General features: G+C 37.0%; 2 protein-coding genes across 3 annotated transcripts; one reads left to right on the top strand and one right to left on the bottom strand.

Annotated features, from left to right (window-relative positions):
* The first annotated feature begins 531 nt into the window (after positions 1–531).
* RSPH10B (radial spoke head 10 homolog B) lies at positions 532–12,734 on the top strand. The gene is made up of 20 exons (XM_030460028.1): positions 532–788; positions 1,158–1,233; positions 1,504–1,572; positions 1,785–1,958; positions 2,425–2,510; positions 3,119–3,239; positions 3,701–3,877; positions 4,565–4,706; positions 5,168–5,289; positions 5,771–5,960; positions 6,650–6,761; positions 6,846–6,925; positions 7,026–7,174; positions 7,585–7,692; positions 8,118–8,276; positions 9,099–9,218; positions 10,246–10,344; positions 11,102–11,106; positions 11,743–11,976; positions 12,388–12,734. The coding sequence occupies exons 1-20, from the start codon at positions 532–534 to the stop codon at positions 12,602–12,604; spliced, it is 2,697 nt and encodes an 898-aa protein (XP_030315888.1). The 3' UTR covers positions 12,605–12,734.
* A 362-nt stretch (positions 12,735–13,096) lies between these two features.
* CCZ1 (CCZ1 homolog, vacuolar protein trafficking and biogenesis associated) lies at positions 13,097–24,579 on the bottom strand. 2 transcript variants are annotated; one of them, XM_030459928.1, is made up of 15 exons: positions 24,370–24,579; positions 23,543–23,640; positions 23,331–23,424; positions 23,159–23,233; positions 22,996–23,043; positions 22,350–22,433; positions 20,365–20,540; positions 19,677–19,758; positions 19,331–19,392; positions 18,433–18,544; positions 17,731–17,764; positions 17,263–17,380; positions 15,268–15,426; positions 14,517–14,644; positions 13,097–13,437 (listed from the first exon to the last, which is right to left on the bottom strand). In XM_030459928.1, the coding sequence occupies exons 1-15, from the start codon at positions 24,466–24,468 to the stop codon at positions 13,382–13,384; spliced, it is 1,425 nt and encodes a 474-aa protein (XP_030315788.1). In that variant the 5' UTR covers positions 24,469–24,579; the 3' UTR covers positions 13,097–13,381. The 2 variants fall into 2 exon arrangements, with proteins under 2 accessions (XP_030315788.1, XP_030315789.1); XM_030459929.1 differs by lacking the exon at positions 14,517–14,644 and having other exon boundaries at positions 24,370–24,563.
* Between the last annotated feature and the right edge of the window lie 85 nt (positions 24,580–24,664).

The raw sequence follows: 24,664 nt of genomic DNA, 5'->3' as shown, positions 1-24,664 counted from the left end.
ACCTTCAGGCAGCTTTTAACTGCAAAATATGTAAGCTGCAGAGGTGATTCAATGTTGTGGTTCAGCCTGCAGCTTGTAGCTGGAAGCAGGTTAAATCCATGGTGCTGATGCAGCTGTAATTTTCAAGAAACTCACCAGACTCACACCCTTGAGAGATGGCTTTCAAGTGCTCTGCATTATTAGATTTTTAGATGTCTAGACCTAATTAAGAGGGAAACCTCTGTAACAATTAAGTGTGTTGACAACACTTCTGTCATAGTGGTTTTGATGGACTTGTTAAAGGTAATACACAAACATCCTTTCTGTTAGCCCAGAGGTGTGTCTCCCACAAGCTATAGTCACTGCTTTGAGGACTGTCATTACAGAAATAAAACAGATGTATAAATAATATTTAAGAAAAGATAATTTTTTATATATTTAGCTGCTTTGTTGATTTTTTTTTTAATTATATAAATTGTAGGGGCAAAACCATCTTTTCATAACACAGTAAATGTTCAGAAGGAAAATAGAAATTGAGACAATCCATTAGTTATGCCAAAGGATAAGAGGAAAGATGGCAAGAAGGCAGAAAAATCTACACGTTCTCCTCTTCCTTCACGTTCTCCTATTTCTGCACAAGATACAGCTGAGAGCAGTTCAACAAAACAGACAGATGTGACTGAAGTAGAAGAAACACAGGAAAATCCAGAGATAGTGAATAAAGAACCAGACGGGGCAGAGGAATCTCCAGTCCAAGGTGTTCCTCAATACCCCGAGGAGCCTGGTCTTGCTGAAGTTATTGTAGTAAGGTATGCTTGTTGCAGCACATCAGTGAAGTAAAACTCACTGAAGTATGTCTGATGTAATACAAATGTGAATTTGATTCTTGATTTAAGCCAGCATTACCCATGTTGCTAGTTTGTAAGCTACTAAATGCTACCAGTGTGCTTTATTTTCTTAACTGAAAGAAATATGGTCAGAGACAACAGTTATGTGAAATATAACAAGGAAGGTGCCCAACATTGGAAATCTTGTTGTAGCTTGTGTTTCTACACAAGATGCAATGACTAACCTGAGTGTATACAATGGTAGATCAAAGGTCACTTATTGTATCTGCTGTGACTTAGGTCTGCTGTCAGTGACTTGAAATCTTCATCTTGAGTTTGTTTTCCCTGTAGCTATGAAGGTGAAAAAGTTCATGGATTGTACGAGGGTGAAGGATTTGCATATCTTGAGGGGGGAAATACATACAAGGTGAGTGTATACATTTAAGAGGAAGGAAAAAAGTGTGTCAAGTTTTTTCTCTAGAACAGGCAGGTTATTTCATATAATGTTGGTGAAGGTTGAGCATCTAGAATGTGTGAAAGAGCAGAGAAAGATCTTTTTGTTCCTGGCATTAAAACTTTATTTGACACTAGTAGTTGGAGGGGGATTAACACATCATTATTTTGAAATCTTACAGTTAGTATAGGCATCAGTTGTGGTTAGAACACATTTGCAAACAACACTGTTTTCATTTTGAAGGGCATGTTTTCTGAAGGGCTTATGCACGGACAAGGGACTTACACGTGGACTGATGGAGTGAAGTACGAGGTAAAGTGCAGTTTAACTTATAACCAAACACAGACAATTTCAGTCAATTAGATAGGGAAATTTGAGGAAAATAGATAAATGTTGGTAATTGGTACAGTGGTGGTAGAACCGCAGAACTGTGGTGGTGATTTTAGTCACAAGCCTGACTTCACCAACGTAGTTGGGGAACAATGAATCTTAGTTTCTTAAATGTTGTAATTTAAATCTTTTAGGGAATGTTTGTTAAGAATGTGCAGATGCTTAATGGTCGTTATACATGGAATGATGGCAGCACTTATGAAGGATCAATCCAGAATGGCATTAGGCATGGATTTGGATTTTTCAAGAGTGGTACTCATCCCATTTCTTACATTGGCTCTTGGTATAAAGGCAAAAGACATGGAAAAGTAAGTAAGGACTCCAAGTGAGAGTATGGTCTTGGGTGACTGCCTTCTATAAGAGCAAAGAAATCTCGTGGAAAGGTTTGTCCAGTTTATTATGGGAGGAAGCTATCAGAACAATTAACACAGTAGGCATACTGTTGGAAATTGAATTCTGAATGAGTCAGAACACTGATCTACCTAACTGACTGCTGTGATTAAGTTGCCAGAGTTAGGTCTTTGAAAGTATTTCCAATTGGTTTGAAAAACATGGTAGACTTTGATGTAATATGAGTTTTTTTCTTTAACACTTTGCCTTTTTTAAAGTTCTTAACTGATACTAATCAGGAAAGGTTGCTTTTTAATTTAATTTTATTTTAATATTATCACTTCAGTTGTTTTCAGTACACTGTCTCAAAGTGACTGTGAGTAAGAATGTGATTACATGAGTCTGTCTTTTATTAATTTAGGTGAACTATGCTGTTTGTTTCAGGGTACCATTTATTATGACCAGGAACATACCTGTTGGTATTCAGGTGACTGGGTAAATAACATCAAAGAAGGATGGGGAATGAGATGGTAAACCTCATAATGCTTGTTCTTGATTTTTTTATTTTATGTGTATTATCATACAGTTTCTCCTGTTTCATAGTAGTGTGTATTTTCTGCAGTGGAACAGGTAATTGTACAAAGTGCTTTATAACAATAGAATAGACCTTCTCTTAGCTTGCATTTTTATTTAGTATATTTCCACTGATCATTTCCACAAAAGAATGTCTAAAACCAAAAATCAGAATCAGTTTTAGTAAACCACAAATCAGTATTTAAAACCAAATAAACTCATTTGGTTTGAACAGATGGAGCTGCTTTCATAAATACATTACTAATGTGTGGGATTATATATAAAATAATGTATTGATTAGCTATGGTGAAGACCTGTTGGGAAAAAAGGATTGGTTGATATTTTCATAGTGATTTGTAAGTTAAAAATAAGAGGTAAACAGTGGGTATAATAAAAAATGGCCATGTGATCCATGTCACAGTGAGCCAGATTTCAAATTAATCCTTATATTTAGCATTAATAAACACAATTTATTAGCAATGAAATTTTGCACAAGCCTTGCTTTCATAAAATCCACTCATAATTAACTATGAACGAGCCATTCACTTTTATTGTTTTTTTGCAGCTATAAGTCTGGAAATATCTATGAAGGTCAGTGGGAGAAAAATGAACGTCATGGAAAGGGAAGAATGAGGTGGTTGACAGCTAATCAAGAATATATAGGACAGTGGGTGTATGGTGTACAGGTATTAATTTTTTCCCCAGCAACCTCTTTAGTTCAGTGTCTGTCCATTACTAAAAAACTAGATAGGGAGTTTTGTGCAATATCAAAGGAACTTTGTATGATTTTTTGCCAATTGAGATAGTGGAAATAAAGCTGTTTATTTGAAGCTGATTCTCATGTTAGCATTATTTAAATTGTTAAAAGTTTTTTAACTTAGTCTTAGGAAATAATAATTTAATCATCTAATAGAAAATACAGACCTTTTTCACAAAAAAAGGTTTAAAAATTAGATGTCTGTGACTGTACTTAGCTTGAGATACAGTTCTATGGTTGGATTGAATTGCAGCTATCAGCTGCTAGCTCTCATTAGAGAGATTTGCCAGCAGTGGCTCTTAAAGATGCCCAGGTGGTTCTCCTTTTGAAAAGTCTGGAGCTGTAGCAATAATAGCTCTTCTTAAAAACCACACACAAACTTTCTTTCAGCATGGCTATGGCACCCACATATGGTTTTTGAAGAGAACACCCGGGTCTCAGTATCCTTTGAGGAATGAATACATCGGGGATTTTGTAAATGGGGAACGACATGGACATGGGAAGTTCATATATGCCAGTGGAGCAGTGTATGATGGTGAATGGGTTTGTAATAAGAAGCATGGCAAGGTGAGTATTGACAAGTAGTAAGACAAAACTACACACAAGACCAGAGGAGACTGTTCTCCTTTGTATAGTGGATCTCTAGATCTCTGTATGGAAAACAACATTAAGTAGCATTGTGGGATGCAATCCCAACGTAAAGGGCAGAGTCCACTGAAAGCTGTAGAAGTCCTTGAAAGGTCCTTGCTGGGCCACAGCTTTGACTCTGTGGTTAGATGCATGTTGTGGGTGTAAATATGTTTTACTGTGGAGATTTCTAGTGCAATAGCTGTATCTTGGTGTTTGTATTGACTGGTCAGTACTTGCACTCTTACACTACGAACTCATAAATTTCAAGCTGTCCTTGCACAGAGATGTTTTCACTAACAAACTGATCTAAAAATAACAGTGAGCGGTTTGCCACACATAAAACTAAGGACTGCAAACAAGTCTTTCTGTATGGGAGATGGGTAAATGTTTTTTTTCCTCAAAATACATTTAAAAATCAAACAGATATTTTGCCTCAGCCCAGCAATGTAGTTAGCAGATGACAAAGTACTTTATGAAATAGAGTAGGAAAAGATATTTTGCTCTGTTTTGCCTCATATATTGCATTTTAGCCAAGATTCTTAAAAGGAAATTTGACTGAGATAGTGTTCCTTTTTTTTTGATCTTTGGTTTATATTGAAATTAATGAAAATGATCTTTCTATAGGGCAAATTTGTATTCAAGAATGGTCAAGTTTATGAAGGAGAGTTTGTAGATGATCGTATGGTAGGGTATCCTGCTTTTCAAATGGAGGCAATGAGTGCAAAAGAGCTGTCTGCCATTTGCACAGGAAGTCATCTTGGTACTGGTGAGCATCTTAAGAAAACAGATTTACTCATATTTTGTTGTTCATTTTTACTAGAACATGAAGCTCTATGTACTTACTTAAGAGATGGACATATTTCTTCCAAGAACTTTGAAAAAGATGGGAGTTACCTTAATGACTTTTCCTCCCATTCTTCTTGTTTCCTGTGTATGTCACTTTGAGTCAAATGATACATCCACACTACATCTTGTAATGCTTTTGGAACACTGTTGTCTGAGAGTTTCATACCTTACACTTTTGGCCAGGGGTTGGGTTTGAGAAATTTACTCTTCAAATTGCTATGATGTTGAGTATGAAATCTCCTCATTATAAAGTCTACTCTGAAGTCAGTAAAATGAGAAGGAATAATGTATGTTTTATTTTTCCTCTGTGTGTTTGTATATATAGATATAGATTTATATAAAAAATTAATTTTCAAGTGTTCTATTTTATTTGCATTGAAGAAAACATCACAAACATTAATAGCTCAGAAAATACTTCTGTTCTGGGATCAAATATTAAGTTGGATATATCTTCACTGCTTGACCAGTTGCCAAGTGAAGAGAGACATGAAGAACTAAAACAGGTAAGAATCTATGCTTTGTTATTCTCAGTTTTCCACTGCAGCGTGTTTCATATTACTTTGCCTGCTTTATTTGTATTAAATTAGCTCCTTCTATTAATGAATTACTAAAAAACCTGAATGCCATGGAAACAGAAAAGCAAAATAATGAGCAGTATTGCCTCTTCCTGAGCTTCTGCTGTAAGACAATATCTTCATATCTTGCCAATATATGCCAAGAATATCTTGCCATATCTTCAAGGACATTGAGCAACTATGTTTAGCTACTGTGAGGTTTATCTGCTGAGAGACTAATTTATTTAAATGGTTACCAAAAAATACCTATTATAAAAACATTTGAGTAATGCTTTTACAAGCACTTAACCAGGGATATACTTTTCAAAGTAACAAGATTAGAAGTATTATATGTGCAGTTACAAGATCAATACAAGTTTATCCCTGCTTGCTGTGACATGGTACTGAAAAGACATCCTGCTTTATTTAGGTGGAATTTGCTGTGTTGAGGTATATTACAGAACTGAGAAGAATTTACACCTTCTACAGCTGCTTAGGCTGTGATCATTCTCTTGACAACACCTTCCTAATGACTAAGTTCCAGTTTTGGAGGTTTCTAAAGGACTGCCAGTTTCACCGTGCTAACATAACTCTTGCTGAAATGGATCGGATGTTGAGTGGTTTGTATTTCTGTGTCTTGAGGTCTAGAACTGAGGAATTTTAATAGTGAGCTGTGGAGAATTGGAGTGGCAAGATCCTCCTGATAGCTGAGCTCTGTTGAGTGGCTCTAAGTACCTCTGTGCCTGTGAGTTCTTGGAGGGTCAACTTAATACTTCTCCAGATACTTCAGGTGCTTAGGTGAGAAAATGCAAAATTAAAACACCACTTCAGAATTGTTCTAAAGAGCTAGCTGTTGAAAACTGTATTCACATGGTCTTGCTGTTACTATTACGTGTGGTTTTAAGAGGTTTGAGAAACTGAATAAGCATTTTCCCCACAAGAGTTAGCTTTTGTTCACATGTGGTGTGTTTTTTCCTTCCACAGAGCCAGTTAATTGTTATCAGTTCCATTTAGATCTGCATTTAGTGGGATACACTGCAGCATCCCTTGTGTCTGAAGGGTCTAACTCCAGCTTCTTCCCTGCTCTCATTCCTATCTGCTGAGTGGATGCATTTCTAGAGGGAGGGAATTTCATAAGATTCATTTCTAGGTGGACAGTCACTGAGTTGCTTCTTTGGATGCAATGTCTCTTATGATTCTTCCAGGGCTACTGGTACACTGTGATAGGTTGAGATAGAGAGGGTAAGAAAGGATGGCAAATGCCCATAAGCATTTTAATGTACATAGATATATTTTGTCAAATTTTTAGGTGATAAAATACCACCTGAGGAGATACATTGTCCACATGAGACCTTACTGTTCAGAACATTTTTATCTTACCTTGTTCGACTAGCATTTCTTATCTATCATGAAGAGCACAAGTAAGTTTCATCTTTTAGTGACATTTATTTCAGTGTAAGTGGTCTGAGATTTCCCAGACAAGAGTATTTTTGTTTCAACTGTAGAGAAAAAGGTCCTTTTCTGCAAAAGTGTTTCTTAGAAATGATGTCCAAAAATGTTATTCCTGCTGCCTGTCATATCAAAGGTAAGTAATGGTATTTTTTTCTGTGCAGTTCAGAATTCATTAGGTAGTACCATTGACAGTTATATCATAACTTTTCTTTTTTTCACAACAATTTTTAAAGGTGTCTTATTTTCTGAAAAACAATGTACACTTCTTGTCATGAGCTACATTGACAAATGCTGGGAAATATACAGAGCTTTTCGGAGACCAAGTACCAAACCTCCATTTGAACCTACAATGAAAATGAGGCACTTCCTTTGGATGTTAAATGTAATTATTATTATTATTATTACTACTTTGTGTGATTAGATGAAATTTATTTCTTCTGTTTTTATAAGCATTTTCAAATATTCCCTGTGGCTTCTGCACAGCTGAGAAATTATTTTTAAATAAATAAAAATACCAGGTGATAAATTTGTAATTTTTCATATTTTTATTTATGCAATTTCACAAGTTCTTTCTTAGCACTGTTTTTTCAGTCTAGGAAGAATTTCCATTGACTTCAGTAGGGCCAGAATTTCAATCTGTCATTAATTACCTATGTGGAAGTATGATTTGAAACCATTATTGATATATTGAAATTGAAATTTTGATACAAGCTTTAAAGGGAATTAAATTAGATGAGCTCCATATAGGAATGCCCTTAGTGCTATTGACATATAACATTTACTCTAACCCAGGATTTTAAACTTCTCAGCAAACAATTAACTGCTTCAAGAGTTGTGGAAGTACTTGTCAAAGATGGTCCCTCGCTACATGATAGCTGTCCTGCCAACCTGGAGCAGGAGGTATGTATGGAAAAAGAATATGGTAGTTCATTGCTATAGGAATGATTAAAATGTTCTAAAAAATGTTCTGAATACTGCCCTGTCTGCTAGAACAGGAGGAGAATGGATTAATTTATTCCAAAACAGTAATGAGTACAAACATGGGTCTCTATTTTTGTCTTCCCTTGTCCTGCCTTCATCTTTTCATTTAGCTCATGTATTTTAGTTTAGCTCCTCCTTTAATATATCATCTCCTGAAGTTTTTGAGCTTCGGCTCTTTTCAACTTTTCTTCAGAAGGAGGGATATTTGAGTAGATAAATGAGGCCAGTGAGGCTTCACAATCAATTACTTTTGAGTTCTTTGCTTTCTCAGGTACACATAACCTGTTAATAAATTTTGTTGTTAAAAAATTAATTAATCGATCACTGTGTTTGTTTTACTCTAGTTGGTTTTTCTTGAGTTTGTTGAAGCTCTTCTTGATTGTGCATTGGTGAATGTTACCAGTGATGTGATTAAGAAGGAAGTAGATGGTGATAATCAGAGAAGAAATAGCTTGAAAAATGAGGGTCTCTCTGAGGAAACTATAGATGCATCTCTGTCCCAGGTAAATTGATGCAGACTTCTGTTATGTGGTCACCAAAAATATGTATATTATTGTATGTCCACTTGGAGGGCAACATTGGGTCCTGCAAATGTTTTATGTTTTTTGAACATAAACAATTTCCTCTCTTTGCATAAAGACACATTTGATGGGATCCTTCTGCTTTTTCTGTTTGCTGCTACCTTAGATTGTAACATCAGTATAGACAATTCTAATATACTTTCACAGCTTTTCTGATACTATAAATACACAAAAAGTACTTGCAAGTCTTCTGGTGTTTGAAGGGGAATTGACAAGTTCATTGACTGGTGGAAAATACCTCTCCTGCTTTAAGGTTAATGTCTGATGTTGCCCTGTAAAAATGTCATGGCAATTGTATGTAGCAAGACTTGCAGTTTCTCAGCCATTAAGCTGTGCTCTGCATTTGATAAACTGTTGAATAAAGATTTTGAAGATTGTAAGATGCTGCCTCTGACACTGGTGTAATTTAGATGCACAGGGTAGATGAAGGTATGATTTAGACTAGAATTGTTACTATTTGGAATTATGCACAAGATGAAAATATCTTTATTAATTCAAAGAACATTCACAACCATCCAATTTCAGAGTCTCTGTAAGACAGCAGTGCCACTGGACACCACCCCTTCACATTCTCTAGTCCGTTATTCCCATCCTGTGGAACTCATTCCCTTGCATCACTGCAAGCATTAATTCACAGTAAAATGGTCCAGTTAGTAGTAGTACTCAGATTTTCCAAGACTAAAAGAAAATCTGAACTCAGAATTTATTGAATGTAACATGCTTCTTGTGTTTGCTATTTATTAGTTCACTTACAGCAATGGTGTAATTGGTACAGACATAACTGATGACTTTTCTGAGGCAGCTGAGCTTCACACTCATTCATGGGAAAATGTTGTATCAGAAGATGAAGTAAAGGAACATGAGGTATGTAAAAAGCCTACTCTGAAAGATGGAGCACAAGGTTTGAAATTCTTAGGTGACAGAGTTAGCTAAGGTAGTTTTAAGTTTTGAAAGGGACTGGAATTTCATCTAATATTGAATAGAACGTGTTCCCATGTCTGGATCCATGTATGAGCCTGGAAGCTCTGCACTTCCATTGCCAACAAAGCATTTGCTCCCACCCTTGAAGAAGCAGGCAGAGAGATTTAAAACATTGAGGAAGGTAACTGTAATAATAGCTCTAAAAACACTTTTCAGAATTCTTCCAGCAAACTTTTCACCTTTCACAGTTCTTTACCCACTGTATAACTATGGTGAAATTCTTAATATTCCAAGAACAAAATGGATGGTTTCATCCCTGTGATTTCCAGATAATGTAAGAAATACTGTTTTATATGGGAGTTGTGTAAATCAGAGAATCTGGTAACTTCTTGATTTTTAGAAAATGTGCTAACATTTAGAAAACAGAATTTGTGTGACCTGGATTTTTGTGAGACTTAAACTGTCATTTGTCTGAAAAAGAGTGGCATCATCAGGCTGGAGAAGATGCTTGGGATGACAGTTGGAAAGATTTCAAATTATCCTTCTCAGCTATATTCTTGAATATTGCTCTCTCATTTTCTCTCCATATAATTCCTGGAGTGTATTCCTTTAGTCAGTAAAACTAATTGATTGTTGTTTCCTTAGGAGCATATGAATAATAGTATGTAGATCAACATGAAAGAACTGGGGGCTGTTCATTCTGAGCGCTTTCATTCTCTGTCCTGTCTCAATCCTTCTGTCTTTTCCTGGCTCTGAAATAAAATAATCCTACTTCCCTGGTTGGTAAAGTGTTATGACTGATCCCCTAATACTTGAAAGTTGCATTTTTTCAATTTAATAATTGCAGAATGCATTTAGTAGGCAGAATTCTTTGGAAATACCTCCATCAGTGAAATAGACACATGATTTCACTTTTTAATTTGAACACAAGTCCAGGCATTTATTAATGGAATTTAAAACTTCTTGTTAGACATTGAAACCTTCTGAAGACCAAGGACATCCTTATCCTCTTCAAGAAGCTCTACTGGGTAAGTACTGTGATTACCATAAGCCTCTGAAACACTGGTGCTAGAGGAGATTCACTCTTTCTACAACTTCAAAGATTATTAAAACATCTGATCAGTGAAATGCTGGGATGTATTGCAAGCAGAACTACATTCAGTTGGGCAGTTTTGACAAGGTTTATGTTTAGCTTTCCACATCTGTTATACACAGGTAGCTGGACAAGTTTGAATCTCTGAACTTTTCTGTGCTTTTTGATAAAAAGCTATCACATTTTCGTAAAAAATAACAGCCTCTTGAAAATAAACCCTTTCTATTCTGTCCTACTCATTTGGGCATGAAAACAAGATTGAACTCTTGCCTGTGCCTCCATGATAAACTTCTCTCATCAGAACAAAATTCTCATAAGTATTTCAGCCACAGGTCACATTTCAAGACTAACACAAGGAAATCCCTCGAGAATCTTGAATGGCAAAATTTTAATTGCATATGCAGATTTCAGATCGTCACAAGAGGGCAGTAAATGAACACTAATTCTAGAGGAAGATTTTTAAATAATTCTTTTTGCAACTTTTAAAAAAAGAACATGAAACAGTAATTATAGGAGAAGTTTTAAGTACTGATTTGAATACCCCAAATTTTAAAATGCCACATTTTATTTGTAGGGCATCCTTAAGTAATTTGTATTCACTCTTATGAGAAGCTCACTCTGCAACCATGCCCATTTTTTTTTTTTAATCTCTTGGACAAATAAAGGGTATTACTACATCTAGCTTCTTTTACTTAAGAACTGTTATCAGGGGTGTGCCATAACCCCACATTAGCCAAGGTAAGCTCTCTTATTTTATGACAGGCCAGCATTCATGCAGAACAGAAATCAGCAAGAGCATTTTTATATGATGAGGCAGTTATTTTTTATAATATTTTCCTTCTGGCTGACTAGCAGACATCATCTAGGTTGTTTTTTTCTGCTTGTTAAATGTTTTTTACAGATAAGCCAAATCCAAGAATACAGGCAGGCAAGGGTTTTTGTGTAGTCATCACCTATTTCATTGAAATCTGATGACTGAAAAGTTACAGAGCTGAAAAGCATTTTTTGTTAGAAAACCAGCGGATTCTGGCCTGTTTTTTGACAGTCACAACAATAGGATGCTTACATGCAACTCTTCTTTCAGGTAGTTGTGTTTGTTGCTCCATTCTCTAGTGCACAGGACTCTGGGATACTGAACTGTCATCAGGTACCACAGCAGAAGACATTTCCCATAGGATTGAAGGGGAAAAGTCATGTTCTTTTGATGTTGTTCCCAGGGACAAGTCACTCTGAAGACCCACTGAAAGGCTGCCCCTTTCACACCATCATCCCCTTTCTCACAGTTGTCACCTTCTGTATTGTGCAGAAGCTAAACTTTCCCACTGCAGTGTCAGGTCTGAAATACTGTACTCCAAAACACATTTGAAATGGAAGGGCCGTGCTAAATAATGGGTTTATCTTCAATTTTGCAGATGAACCAGAAGGAGCCAATACTGAACAAGACAAGGAATTTAGTCTGGAAATACATTGGGTGCAAAACTTTTTTACAACTAAACTGTTTCCTGCCTACCATCATGGAAAAGTGCTGAGGGAAAAAATAAAAGAAAAGCGAATACAGGATGCTGAATTAACTGAGCTACAAAAGATCAAGGATGAGGAGCTGACAAAGTGAGAGTTGTATCTTATATTGAAAGACTGTTATCTTCTGCTAACAAAATAGTTGAAGTGTGTTTCTCATACAGTAAAGCACACTGTAACTGGGATGGCAAGTCATCCAAGTGTAATAAGCAACATACAGAATGTAACTCATCTGACTTCTGTTACTGCTGGGAGTAACAAATCCAGGCTGGTTTCAGATTACAGAACTCTGGTATTTCTTGGCATTTGAGCCCTGCCCTTTTTAAAGGCAGTTAAGACATTTTTGGTTTTCACACCATAAGCAATAACTTGACAGATTTTCTGCTTCTTCACAATACATCAGTTTATACTGCTCATGCTGTGACTACCTGGAGTTGCTTAGTCAGTATAAATCTGTCTTCCCCCTTGCAGTACACTAAATTTAAACTTTGTTCACTTCAGACGTATTGCTGGAAGAGAAGCAGAAGAGCCAAAAATGCAAGAAGCAGAAGAGAGAAAAATGCAAGAAGCAACTGCAGCAGAAAAAGCATTTGACTCCAAGAGTGCAGATTTAAAGGAGGCAGAGAGGCCTGTCACACTGTTAGTACCTCCTCAGAAGGAAGAGGCACTCCCAGTTGCTACCAGGGTGCCTGCTGGCAAAAAGAAGAAAAAGAAATAAATGACCTGATGAGAACTACTGAAGCTTCAAGTGAGTAACCATTGTTTAAGTGAGAAAAACAAAACAAAGGGAACCACACTACTTACTAGCAGTAAGCTCTAGCATGCAAGTATGATAGAACTGCATGCACAAGGTCAGAATCTAGTTACTGACATGAGTGTAACCCTTTATACAGAATTGTAACAGCAGTCAGTATTTTACTTGAACCTAAAAATTCCCTCAGTGTTAATACAGGCATCTTGACATGACCATAGGTCCCAATGAAATGGTGTTTGCTTGGAACATTATTTGACTGAAATACTGGATTAAAAATATTATGTAAGGATTTGACAAAGAATGTAAAGTAGGCAGAAGCAGGAACTGTAAAGAACAGGCTGCCCTAGAAAGTTATTTGTTCAGGAGTCTTTTTTAGCTGGGTCTAGTGTCATAGGGTAGAAAAGTAGCAGAAAGTGTCATGATGCAAATGAACACAGGAAACCAAAAAAGATGCCCTTAAAAGTGTAACAATTAGTTTTATTTTCCAGTAAAATATTCACATAATGATATCAGAATGGAATGGTACAGATGAACTCAGATTGTTTTTAATTAGTTTGCACATAAACATATTTAAAATCTAAAAATTTTATGATCAGAGTTTACAGATTTTAGTAGAAATTTTGATTCTTACAAAGCAAGTATTGCTTTACTATTTTCGTTATTCCAGTCAATAATATGACTAACAACTTTTCATATTCACTGTCTGACATTGGTATCTTCAATAAATCAGCCCTTTGCAGATCAATCCAAGAAGAAAATATTATTAAACTGTGTTGCACAAAGTTTCTTTACTTCTTCTGTAAAAAAAAAAAAAAAATTCATTGTAATATTTTGCAGAAAAAGCCCAACCCTAGGGAGTTCCTAGTGTAAAAATAGACTTAATTTTATTCTGTCTTCAGTAAGATAAGGTGGAGTCAAGTCTGACATTTCACACTGTCTGAAAGATGACTTGTGTTCTAAATGGCTAAACTGTAAATGATGGTTTGAGGTTGCTGCTGGGCCATTCATTTTGTCAAACTTTTGTACTGAAATAGTAAAAGACTTTGCTTCAACACAAGAATGATACTGTAAACCCTCTTCAGGGGAGGAGAGATAAAATAGTGTGTTACAATATATCAAATCAGCAAAAGTGCTTTGTGCTATGTGGCAGACAACACTTTGGGGAATAGCAGTACTTTCTGAGTTTATCAGGTACAGAAACACTCATTTACTGTTTCTGTATGGCAGGTTTGATCTTGAAAGACAATTACAAATCATTGTGTAAGTAATGCAGCTCAATCCTTCTTCTAAAATTTAGGTTGCTAGGCTTTGGTCTTGGAAACATTAATTCTTTACCATCCTCCAAGCAAGCAAGCACACTGCCTCCTTCTAAAACAGCCCTAAAATTTCTGCAGTAAGACTCAAATTTCCATTTCTCTTACTCTATTTAAAATCTTATTGCATCTTAATGTTAAGTTGCACTCGTAGTCAGTAAGTTTCAAAACGTCATTAGAAACAAGACAAAAAGAGAACAAGGATGAGACAGGACAGATGTTGTATGAAGTAGCCTACCCATGGATATTTGACAAATAAAACCTCACTCAGATGTACGTTCATCTCTCCCCTGAAATGTTTCAGTAATTACTCCTAAATTAAGCTTACAGACATCTCCATTATTTGAAGGAGGAAGAATGACTGATTAATAATTAAGAATGTGCTGAATATTTATGCTATTCTTTCACAGCTGGTAGAAGGCTGACTAAAACCTTATGCAAACTTACCTGGTCTATCATAAATCAATCCCTCTCTAGGTTTCTTGTGAGATGGATTTTATTACTTCTTTAGGGACATACATTTTAGTAATAACTATTTAAAGGTAATAAAAACCAATTCTTACCATTAACTTCAATCAGATTTGCATTTTTTTGATTCAAAATAACATACAGTTCTCGCTGGTCAGACTTTTTCCCAACTACCCAGTAATCACTCATTGCCTTCACAATAATCTCCTCATCTTCATCAACTCTGAAAGAAGTTTTGGAAAGTAAAGAAGGTTTGGGAAAACTGCTATCTACTCATTAGTTACAAACATCACAATCATTCAGCATTTGTGTGGGGTTTATTAATTTTTATAATGGCAGAGGGTCTGTCTCACCTTGAAGCACAATATTCACTGACAAGAAACCAGCTGAATTCTCTATCAGCACTACTGCAGGAACTGCAAGGCTTGCATTTTATCTATTGTCTAATCCCTATAAGCAGCTAGCTGCTTCAGAGGAGGGTATAATACAGGCAGAAGAAGGTTTCTTTGTCCTTTATAACACTTTTCCAAAGATTAGAGAGACATAAGTGCAAAAGCAGTAGTTTTATTCTTTCCAAGTTTGTTATGGTTGCTCGGAAGCTTCAAATAGATCAGAAGAACCACAGCTCTTCTTTAAATCATTTATTTAAAAGGGCAAGAGAAGCTTTGTTAAAGACAGACTACTTCTAAACAAACACCCAAATACTAAGTTTGACCTGTGTTACACCAGTTATCTCACAGAGCTATCAATAGCCAGCCATGAACAAGAAGACATGAAATTTTCACTCATTTGAAAAAAAAATCTATTTGACAGAAGGAGTTAGACTATTTAATAATTAAGTATTACCTCGAGAAGTCACTGTTGATGTCACCAAGAATCTTCATGAGATCAGGGTGAACAGATGCAAGTGATACACTGGGTGTTTTCCTCATGTGAATGGTACTTTTCTCTGCGAGGTTCATGTGATTGAAATAGATAAACTTAAACTGAGGCTCCTTCTCAGCCCTAGGAAGAGTTTTTTAAAAAGTAGGACTTGTGAATACTGACACATTCTATAAGCACAGGCTTCACAGAGAAGTAACTAGCCAGTGTAAAGCTTACTCAGGCATCCTGAAATTATCTTCGGATTGAAGAGACCACGTGTAGGCTTATGACATGATCAAATTGCATTAACTTTTTATTTTTTAAATGCTGCTTATGCTGCTAGTAAACAGACACAGGGAGTCTAAAGGCCTTGTCTCACTTCCTAATAGTAGTTTGCATTTTTCTATTGAGCTGTTTTTTCTCTGTCCCCACTTTGTTTCATTGTTCCCCTGTATCAGTCCAATCAAGTTTGAATGGCTGCTAGGTCTTCAATTCATAAGTAATCTTCCACTCACATCTTTGTTGCTTGTCATAATCAAAAGAACTCTTCCCCCATCATTTGTATAGGCCCGTGACTATTTTCAAGCTCCCATCTTAGCAATCTTCTTCCATTTCCTCTTTTTTTAAGTTAATATAAAATCTGTCACTTAGAACTGTAGTTCTGGTAGAAGTCACAGCAAATTCAGACTGGCAAAAACTGGCTCTAGCAATTGGTACTTCAGGCTATGTATTATTTAGAATCAGGGAGATACTGTGATGACACCACTCACCTTAGCAAACAACTAGATACCCTTTTTCCCTGTCACGCAAATGCATCAGTGTCAAGAAACTGTATCGTTTTCAGGACAGCATGGCATTAAACTTTAAAAGAGTTAAAGCTGCCCAAGGCAGTCCCAGATGACATTTAAAAAAACCCAACAAGTTTAATGATTTAGTAGATGGGCACTATTTCAAGCACATCCTATTCTATGCCCTGCAGTTTTGCTGATTTGGCATGCTACCACTAAGTTCAGTCACTCACACACACACACACACCTGTCTTTGGTTTAAATCCTCTTTTGATTTCATATGCAATTCTGTTCTTGATTTCCCAACTAACAAATCTATAAATTTAAAATAATCAGACTTTAACATAATAGAATTTTGTGTAAAGTCAGCTATAGTTCTAAGTACATTTTTTTAAGCATTTACATGCTTTTTCTTTTTTTTTGTTTTTGTTTTTGCACCTTAAGTAGTTACCTTAGTCCTGCAAAACAGACAAAAGAAACCAGATTGTTCCTCACCTACTATACATGGCAAAACTTCAAGAAAGAGTAATTCTGGAAAAAAAGCACTGAACTGTAAAACTTGCACTGCAACCAAGCAATCCACTTACTAAAATGTTAAACAAAAGTTGTTCTAGTACCTAGAACAATGTTCCTTTTGGATTTGTATCTGTTACAAGTTATTTACACTCCTACTATGCTACAAGTACTTGTGACTAAGGCACATTCAAGGCTAGTGATGTTGGTGTCCACTTAGATGTGAAAAATACAGGGTTTTGGTTTTTTAACATTATACAAAACAGAAGTCCAAAGAAATCAGTACTAAGGACATGGGCACAAACCCAGTGATTAATTAGTTGTTGTTTGGTTTTTTTTTTGCTTAAACTCAAATGCTCTACTAGGCCACTAGGGCTATTTGTGAACATATAAGGGATTTTCTTTTCAGGAAAAGTTAGAAAAGTATAAACTGGAATTAAGATTCTGCAGGAACTGACACTTCTCTGTATCAACACAGACGCCTAAATATGCAACAACGGGCACTTTATAATTGCTCAAGATGCAGACAATAGATAAACATCTTTAAAGTACACAGCTAACACAATGCCTTCAACATTTGGACTCATGTTACCATTATTTAAGCAGTTCATTAAACCCACTTTTTAACCAACTAACGAGGGAGGAACTGCCACAGGAACAGAAATGTGGTACCAACCCTGATATCCTCTTGTTGATGTTGTATTGCTCACATATGTCTGATGCCAACACGGTGAGCTGGGGCCCAACAATGCTGTCCAGTTTACGGCAGAACTCCAGCGTTGGTGGGATAGAAGCTGGGGGGTGGGTAAAGAAAAGAGATGAGATTCTCTTCCCACAGCTGAAGGTACAGTTTCTGTAGTTGTTTTCTTTAAATATCAGCAAGAGACCAGGGACAGATTTCTCTTCATTAAAAACTTACAGACAATTCAGAAGTGCATGGCTAACTGAAGCACTATTTATTTTTTTTATTGTGTAAATTGAGATAATTATACCACTGGAACAAAAATCAGAAGACTGATAAAATCCCTCATGTGGAGACTTAAATGACTAGATAATGTATTTTTCAAGAGTAAAATAAGTTGCATGTACTAGCATTTTGTGCTAACCATGTCTTGCTATGTAAGTGATGCTAATAGGTACTTACCATCAATCATAAAGCAGACGGCTGCACTCATGGCCTGGAACAAAAAAATTTAAGAAAAAAACCAAACAAAACCAACAAAAAAGAAACAACAATAAAAACCCAAACAAAAACAAACAAAAAACCACAAACAAACAAACAAACACATTTAAAACAGGTTACCTCAACTACCTCAAATAAATGACAATACTTCAGGTCACACACAAGTAGCCCACTTAAATTAAATATAAATGTAGTTTGAAAGTAATGCTTGGTTAGGACAGTGTCTTAGCAATCCTGCACAACACAGGATAGTAAATTTAGCCCAGTTAACAGTTCCTAAGTTGTACAGAAAAGCTAGAATTTCCTAAAAATACATCTTATGCAAGGATATAACTGCAAGAACTTTGCATTTAATTTTTTTTTAAATTTTTTTTTTGTTTTATTGACTAACGCTACATAAAGCCAGGTATGAAACCACTTCAAGTAACTGAAAGCTGATATTTTGTTTTAATAAAACAACTTTGTTTTGAGAAGGATACAGGAGAGGAGAAAAGAGGATTCAGCCTTTAAAACTTGGTGCTGGTGCAGAGTTTTCTGTCTCTGTTTTAACCTGGTCACATCAGTGCATCTTTACATACAATTCATAAATACTTCACATCATTGTCATTTTCACTGTGTACAGATTCCTAATTCTGTGGAATAACTGCAGAAAAAATGTAGTACCTTATAAACAATTAAATGAAGCTCTTCATAAGTGTCATCAGTGTTAACAAATATTTTGGGGAAACGGCATTTTGCTTCTGGATCATTAAGATTTAAAGGCCCGGTAAGAAACCTAGAAAAATAATTTGATAGGTCAGATGCAATGAATTCTTATATTTCAGTTTTTCTTATTTAAAAAGAAGTTCTTGAAACTAGCAATTACTTGCAGGTATTAATATATTTGAATACAGTGAGTTTTATCTATCCAGATGGATGCAGAGCCCTTTATACATTACCTCAGCATTCTTATTTTCAAAATATTATTTGTATATATGCTCCAAGGAGTTACAGAAACAGGATCAGAAACCCAGAATATTAACTGCACAGATCAGAGAACAACAAAACTCTTTTCCACATTAAAGTTGTGACTATATTAAAAAACCTGGGGGGCAGGGGAGGCAAGGTAACAGGGAGTGTGTGCCTGTGCCTTGATCCCAAAAGATGACAGTAACTCAGGCAAGAATTACCATAATTGAAGATGTCCAAACACACAATTATTCAAAATAATGTTGCCCAGCAGCTTAAGTACAGAGTTCCCTACTCTGAGATGCTGAGTAAGTAATAGATAAATCCCTAGATGAAATCTGCACCTTTGTTTGAAGTGCCTGACTGCAAAGAAATGACCAGAGCACTTCAGAAATTTTTAATGCAGTGCATTAAGAACAGTGGGGAAGAAAAATAATTGTGTAGAAATGTTAATAAAAGCTTTTCCTTTTTTTTTTTTTTTTCCCCAGAGGTCAAGTTTTACATTGCATCAGCTACTGTGTGAGCATCTGAAATTAACCGTGTGGATCTGTACTCAAATTCATGTTCTGTATCTTGCCCTGGAGGGAAGAAGCAGACAGTAAACAAGTGCTACCTTCCATAGTGTTGTAGATTTCCTGGCATTTCAGAACGTATTGGAGAATCTCTTCCTGCTAACTGCAGCAAAAAAGAACACACACAAGAAAAAAAAAAACAGCTTAGAGGTATTTTCTGTAACACTTGTGGACTGTCTGTAAAAATCAGATGGAAGCATCATTTACACAAATTACCACTCATGAACATATATTAAGGGGTGAAGGGGATAGAGAGATACTGCTTTTTGGTATTTCAGCTCTTAGTGGTACCAGATAAAAAGAAAAACAAGCCAAAAAAATAACCCAACTAAGCCCAAAACTGACAACCTCCAATTCTCACAACCTAAGAAAAGCCAACTAGCATACCTCAGGCTCCATGTGCCTTGGAAACAGAGATGTCGTGAGGTATTTATACAAAATTCTCATGTCATCTTGTTCCAGTCCACTCCTAGAACATAAGGGAGAAAAAAAAAAAAAGTGATGCCTGTGCTGCAGTTCAGATCATGTGTTTTCCTCTAACCAAAACTCAGGCAAAGCAGATACCACAGAATAATTTTTCCTTAAATCTTATTTATATGCTAAATACAAAACACATCTAAATTAGCTGTAACCAGAAAAGAAACAGAAACAATATTTAAACAAAGATCAAGTTTGCTATTTTGCTATTCTTAGGTCCATTTTTAAGTAGAACTCTTCACAAGCACTGCAACTTCCTGGTTTAGAACCATATTAAAAAAAAAAAATCCTTTAATTAACCTTCTCTACTAAAAGGTCCTGCAGAGAAAGCTGTGCATGTGCACAGAAGCTCTGTGCAATGGAAATGACAAGCTGTTGAATGTTCTAGCTGCTCCTAAGGCCAATTTGGCAGTAATAATTTGGTACAGGTAAGAAATTTTAAAGCCAAAAACCTATGCCTTTCTTGCACATTACTCATCCTACATGTCAGTTTTCTTGTTTTCATGCAATTCTTTCAGTGATTTGGAAGCTTTGATATTATGGCATTTATTTATAGGATTAGGAACTGAAGACACATAAGAATTATTGAAGTACCTACCAGATCAGCTGGTCGTTATAGAGAAATGCAGTATACTTTACTGTGTTCAGGCTTTCTTCCATCCTGTTAATAAATGACTGAATTTTCAAGTAAGTCATTTTATCCAGTGGAAAGAAGCTGATTCCACAAAACACATCCAGCAGATCACAGGACTGTAAGTGCAGTGTCTGCAAGTACTAAGAGAATGACAACTGTCTTAGAATTCAGAAAACTTCCCATGCATAGATGTAAATGACAAATTTAAGTCTAATCCCCAGTAATCTACACAAACAACCCACAAAACCCCCTTCCAGTTCTACTTATCATACAACTTCACAAAGGGAGAGACTTTTTAGACCTGTAGCCATAGGACAAGAGGTTACAGTTATAAACAAAGAGGTCAGATTCAGACTAGATATAGGGAAGACATTTTTTATTATGAAACTGGAACAGGATGCCCCATCCCTGGAAACATTCAACATCAGGTTGGACAGGAGTCTGAGCAACGTGATGTAGTTGCAGATGTCCCTCCTCATTGCAGAGGATGTCTGAAGGTTTCTTCCAATGCAAACCACTCTAAGATTCTATATATTCTGTGTGAATTTGATTCCAGGTGTCATCTAACTATTAATGCTATTTAATCATAGTGACAACAGCTTTTAAGGCTAGCTCAAGATCCTTTGAGATGATATGGAAGCACAGCCTTACTAGTATTTAATTCCAGAACTAACTCCTTAGAGATATTAGCAGATAAATCCATTAATTTTCAGTATGCAAAGGAAAATATAATTATTATTATCTCTTGATAGGCTGTAACCTTTACCAAGAGATTTCAAATGCATTACTGAATGCTCTGCTCTGTAAAAGATGGGTTATCCAATAGCTCCCTCTACAGCCATTTCACATTACAGAAAAAAAGAAGTCAAATAGAGATAAATAGTGACAGAACTCTGCCACAGTATAATCTAAGTTTCGTTTCCTTTCAGGGTTTCAGTGCAGTCCAAGCCTGCCAGCAACAGGAAGCAGATTTGTTCAAATAGGGTTATATCAAAGCAACTTGCATGACCAAACTTTAAGCATTTCTAATTCCCCAGCAAAAAAGAGAAACAAGTTTTCCTTGGATTTCTTAGCTATAAAGAAGTAGGAGGTTCAAAGAAAAACAATGTTTAATGTAGAATCCCATTACTCCCCTCTTTGCCATGATCTAGAGTCCATGGTAGTTTTACAACAAAACAAGCAAGAAACGCTCAAGCAAAGGCTGTCCTAAAATCAATCTGAACTGTTCTTTGTTTATACTGTCACAACATTGTTTTGTTGAAAAAAAACAACTATTGGGAACAAAATTTTAAACATGAGTATAGAGTGTCTGCACTCCATCATCACCAGTTTTATCAATATTTGTATCTCCCACAGCAGAATTAACTGCTGACAGCAGTTCTCTGTTTCCTTCTGTGCAGATGAGCAAAGTGGGGACAAACACTTGATCTCCATTGTTTAAAGCTGGCTTGATGAAACTTGTCATGTAGGAACTCAGAATTCACAGCAGTCTGGGACTTTGGAACCTCCATCCCTGGATATTTTCAGGACTCAAAGCAGCCAAAGTTCTATGCAACTGAGTTTGAATTCAGTGTTACCCTGCTTTGAGTAGGAGGCTGAACTAGATGACATCTCTGGCTTCCTTCCAGCCTGAATGATGCTACAACAGTTACACAAATAGGTCTAGAGACTGTCAGCACACCAATCAGTTCAAACATTACAGCAGAATTACCAAAGAATAAACACAGTAAGAACAGACATGTTAAGCCATAATCCTGCTCATGGCATTTCAGAGCCTACCACAACAGTGGGATGCAGGAAGTCTTTAAAAAAATGAGTAAGTAGACTTACTGTGTTGCCACTACATGTCTGCTGCTGCCCATGTTTTATAGTTACACTGCTGAGAATATTTTTGCATTTAATTTTCAATGCTGAATCACACTGTATGGGCCTGGAAAAGAATGTCTTACCCGATGGAAGAATTTCTCTAATCTTTCCTTTAGAACTTTTACACCTCCATCTTCCATGGCTTTCAGAAACGTTCCATTGAAAAGCTAAGAGTTGAAAGAAAAAAGAAATCAGTTAGTTGGGTAATAATTTTTTATAACCTAGTCAAGAATGCAGCTAGATTACATTACAGCTCCTGTTTCTCAGTATTTTCTGAAAAAAATAAAACCCACTCAGATTTGCAGGTATCTATGGCAGCAGAGGCAGAATTAGACAAAAAAGGAAACTAAATTCTTTAGTGGTACAGAAATGATTTATCTGTGTCACTTAAGTATCTTATGCTCTTGCTCTGTAAAAGCCAACTGATGGCTTATTAATATCTTAACACCATCAAAATCAAATGTTTAGTACTGTTACTGCCCAAGAAAGAAGAAATCTGGATTTCAGAGATATTGGAGCTCTTATTTTAACAATAAGCTAATGAACCAGCACAGGCAACTGCCAAAAGCTTTATTTTTCTCTTCCATCAACAGCATTACAGTTTCAGAAAGAGAGCAGACCATAGTAATGAGACAAGAATGTCAAAGCAATGATGAGCTTGCCCATCCAAATGGTACCATGAGGATTGCTTCCTCTGCCCAGAAGAGGAACCACCAGAATTAACTCTACCTTGTACATGCTGTAGCACTGCTGTAGGACTGAACTATAAACCTTATCCTGCAGAAGAGAGAGCAGAAGATCAGTATATGCAGAGGCAGAATTTCAGGCACTTTGGCTGAGCTGCAGGTAACATGTTTTCAAAGAGCTAGGAAAGGCAAAAGTTCAGTATTACCAGTAATTCCTCTTCCTGATATTCATAGACTGGCTTTCCATCTTTGTGTTTTTCTATTATGGGATTCCTGACAACCTAGACAGTAGAACAGGCTGGTATTAGACAATGCAGAATGCATTGAGAACATTGCAGTATGATGTGTTAGAAATATGCATATCACGTGCATAAGTACCATGACCATCCAGAAGTTTTCTTCAGGTTCATGGAAAAATTGTCTGTTCTTCTGGGTATGTAGAGATTTTGCAGGTTTTGTTGGACTAAAGGTCCTGGAAAGAAAAACATGTAGGCATAGATATAGAGACTCATAAAAATAAAACATGTACTGGGAAATTTAAAATGCAGTGGTTGTTCAGACACAACGAGCCTTGCAATTATACTTCATACCTTGTGAACTGTACTATAGCTTCACATAGTCCCACATTTCTAATTTTTTCATTCTTTTCTACTTCATTTGGATGATAGAAGAGAATCTTCTTTTCCTCCTAAAATTTGAAAGAAAATCAAAGCAAATGCATTTTAGCAGAATCAGAGAATACTGAGTTCATGGAATGCTTATTTTTTAATAGACAGAAATTTATCTTGTGGAGGCTGCACTCAGTCTCATCACCCTGTCACTAACAAGCACTCAAGTACAAACTATGCTCAAGACCTATTAAAACTAAAGATTATCCCACAAACATACATGGTATCTAATAAGAGACTAGAACTTACTGAATTTACTTATTAAAGGCCACAACAGAAAGAAAATCCCAGCAGTTACTTGAATTTTCCTGTTAAACACTCAGCTTCCTACCACGTTCTATTAAAATTCCTCTTAGGAGCAGTTACTGAACAGTGAGGGATGGACACGAACAGAACAGCTTCCCAGCTACACAATTTTACGTTCTCCGGTTGAAAACGCCCTCAGCCCGTGTTCCTCAACACTCTGCAGCAGGAGACCCTGATGCCGGTGGCCCTCGGCCCTGGCCCCACTGCCGACACCCGAGCCCCAGGTGCTGAGAAGGCGGCACTGGGGGGTAGGGACCGCCGCCGCTCCGCTGCTGCCGCCGCCTTTGTGCGGGAACAGCCCGGGGAGGCGAAAGCCGCAAGCCCACGCTGTGGCCCAGGCCTGGGGGAAGGCAGACAGCCGGCCTGGGGCCTCCTGCGGAACCCGAGACCGGGACAGATCTGGGCCGGGAGGCTGCTCGCCTCGCGACGCGGCCCGCCGGTACCTCTCCTTCCTTAGGGCCCAGCTTGGGGTTGTAGATGAAGAAACTGAGCAGGATCGGAGCGAGCTGTTTCTCCTGGCCGGCTCCTCCCGCCGCCGCCATCCCGAGGCTGAAGCGATGGCGCCTGGGGCCGGCAGCCCCCACACACCATCGGGGAGCAGCCCGGAGCCCTCCGCCGACACCGGCCCCGCGGCACTTCCGCCTTCCCCCTTCGCCCCGGAACAGCAGAGCGCGGGACAGGAAGTGCTTCCGGAACCGGGCGGGCGCCTCGCTCCTCAGCGCCGCTGCCGGCGGGGAG

The sequence above is a fragment of the Calypte anna genome, chromosome 14, assembly GCF_003957555.1.
Source record: "Calypte anna isolate BGI_N300 chromosome 14, bCalAnn1_v1.p, whole genome shotgun sequence".
Taxonomy (NCBI): domain Eukaryota; kingdom Metazoa; phylum Chordata; class Aves; order Apodiformes; family Trochilidae; genus Calypte; species Calypte anna.
This window is presented reverse-complemented; position numbering and strand designations above follow the sequence as displayed.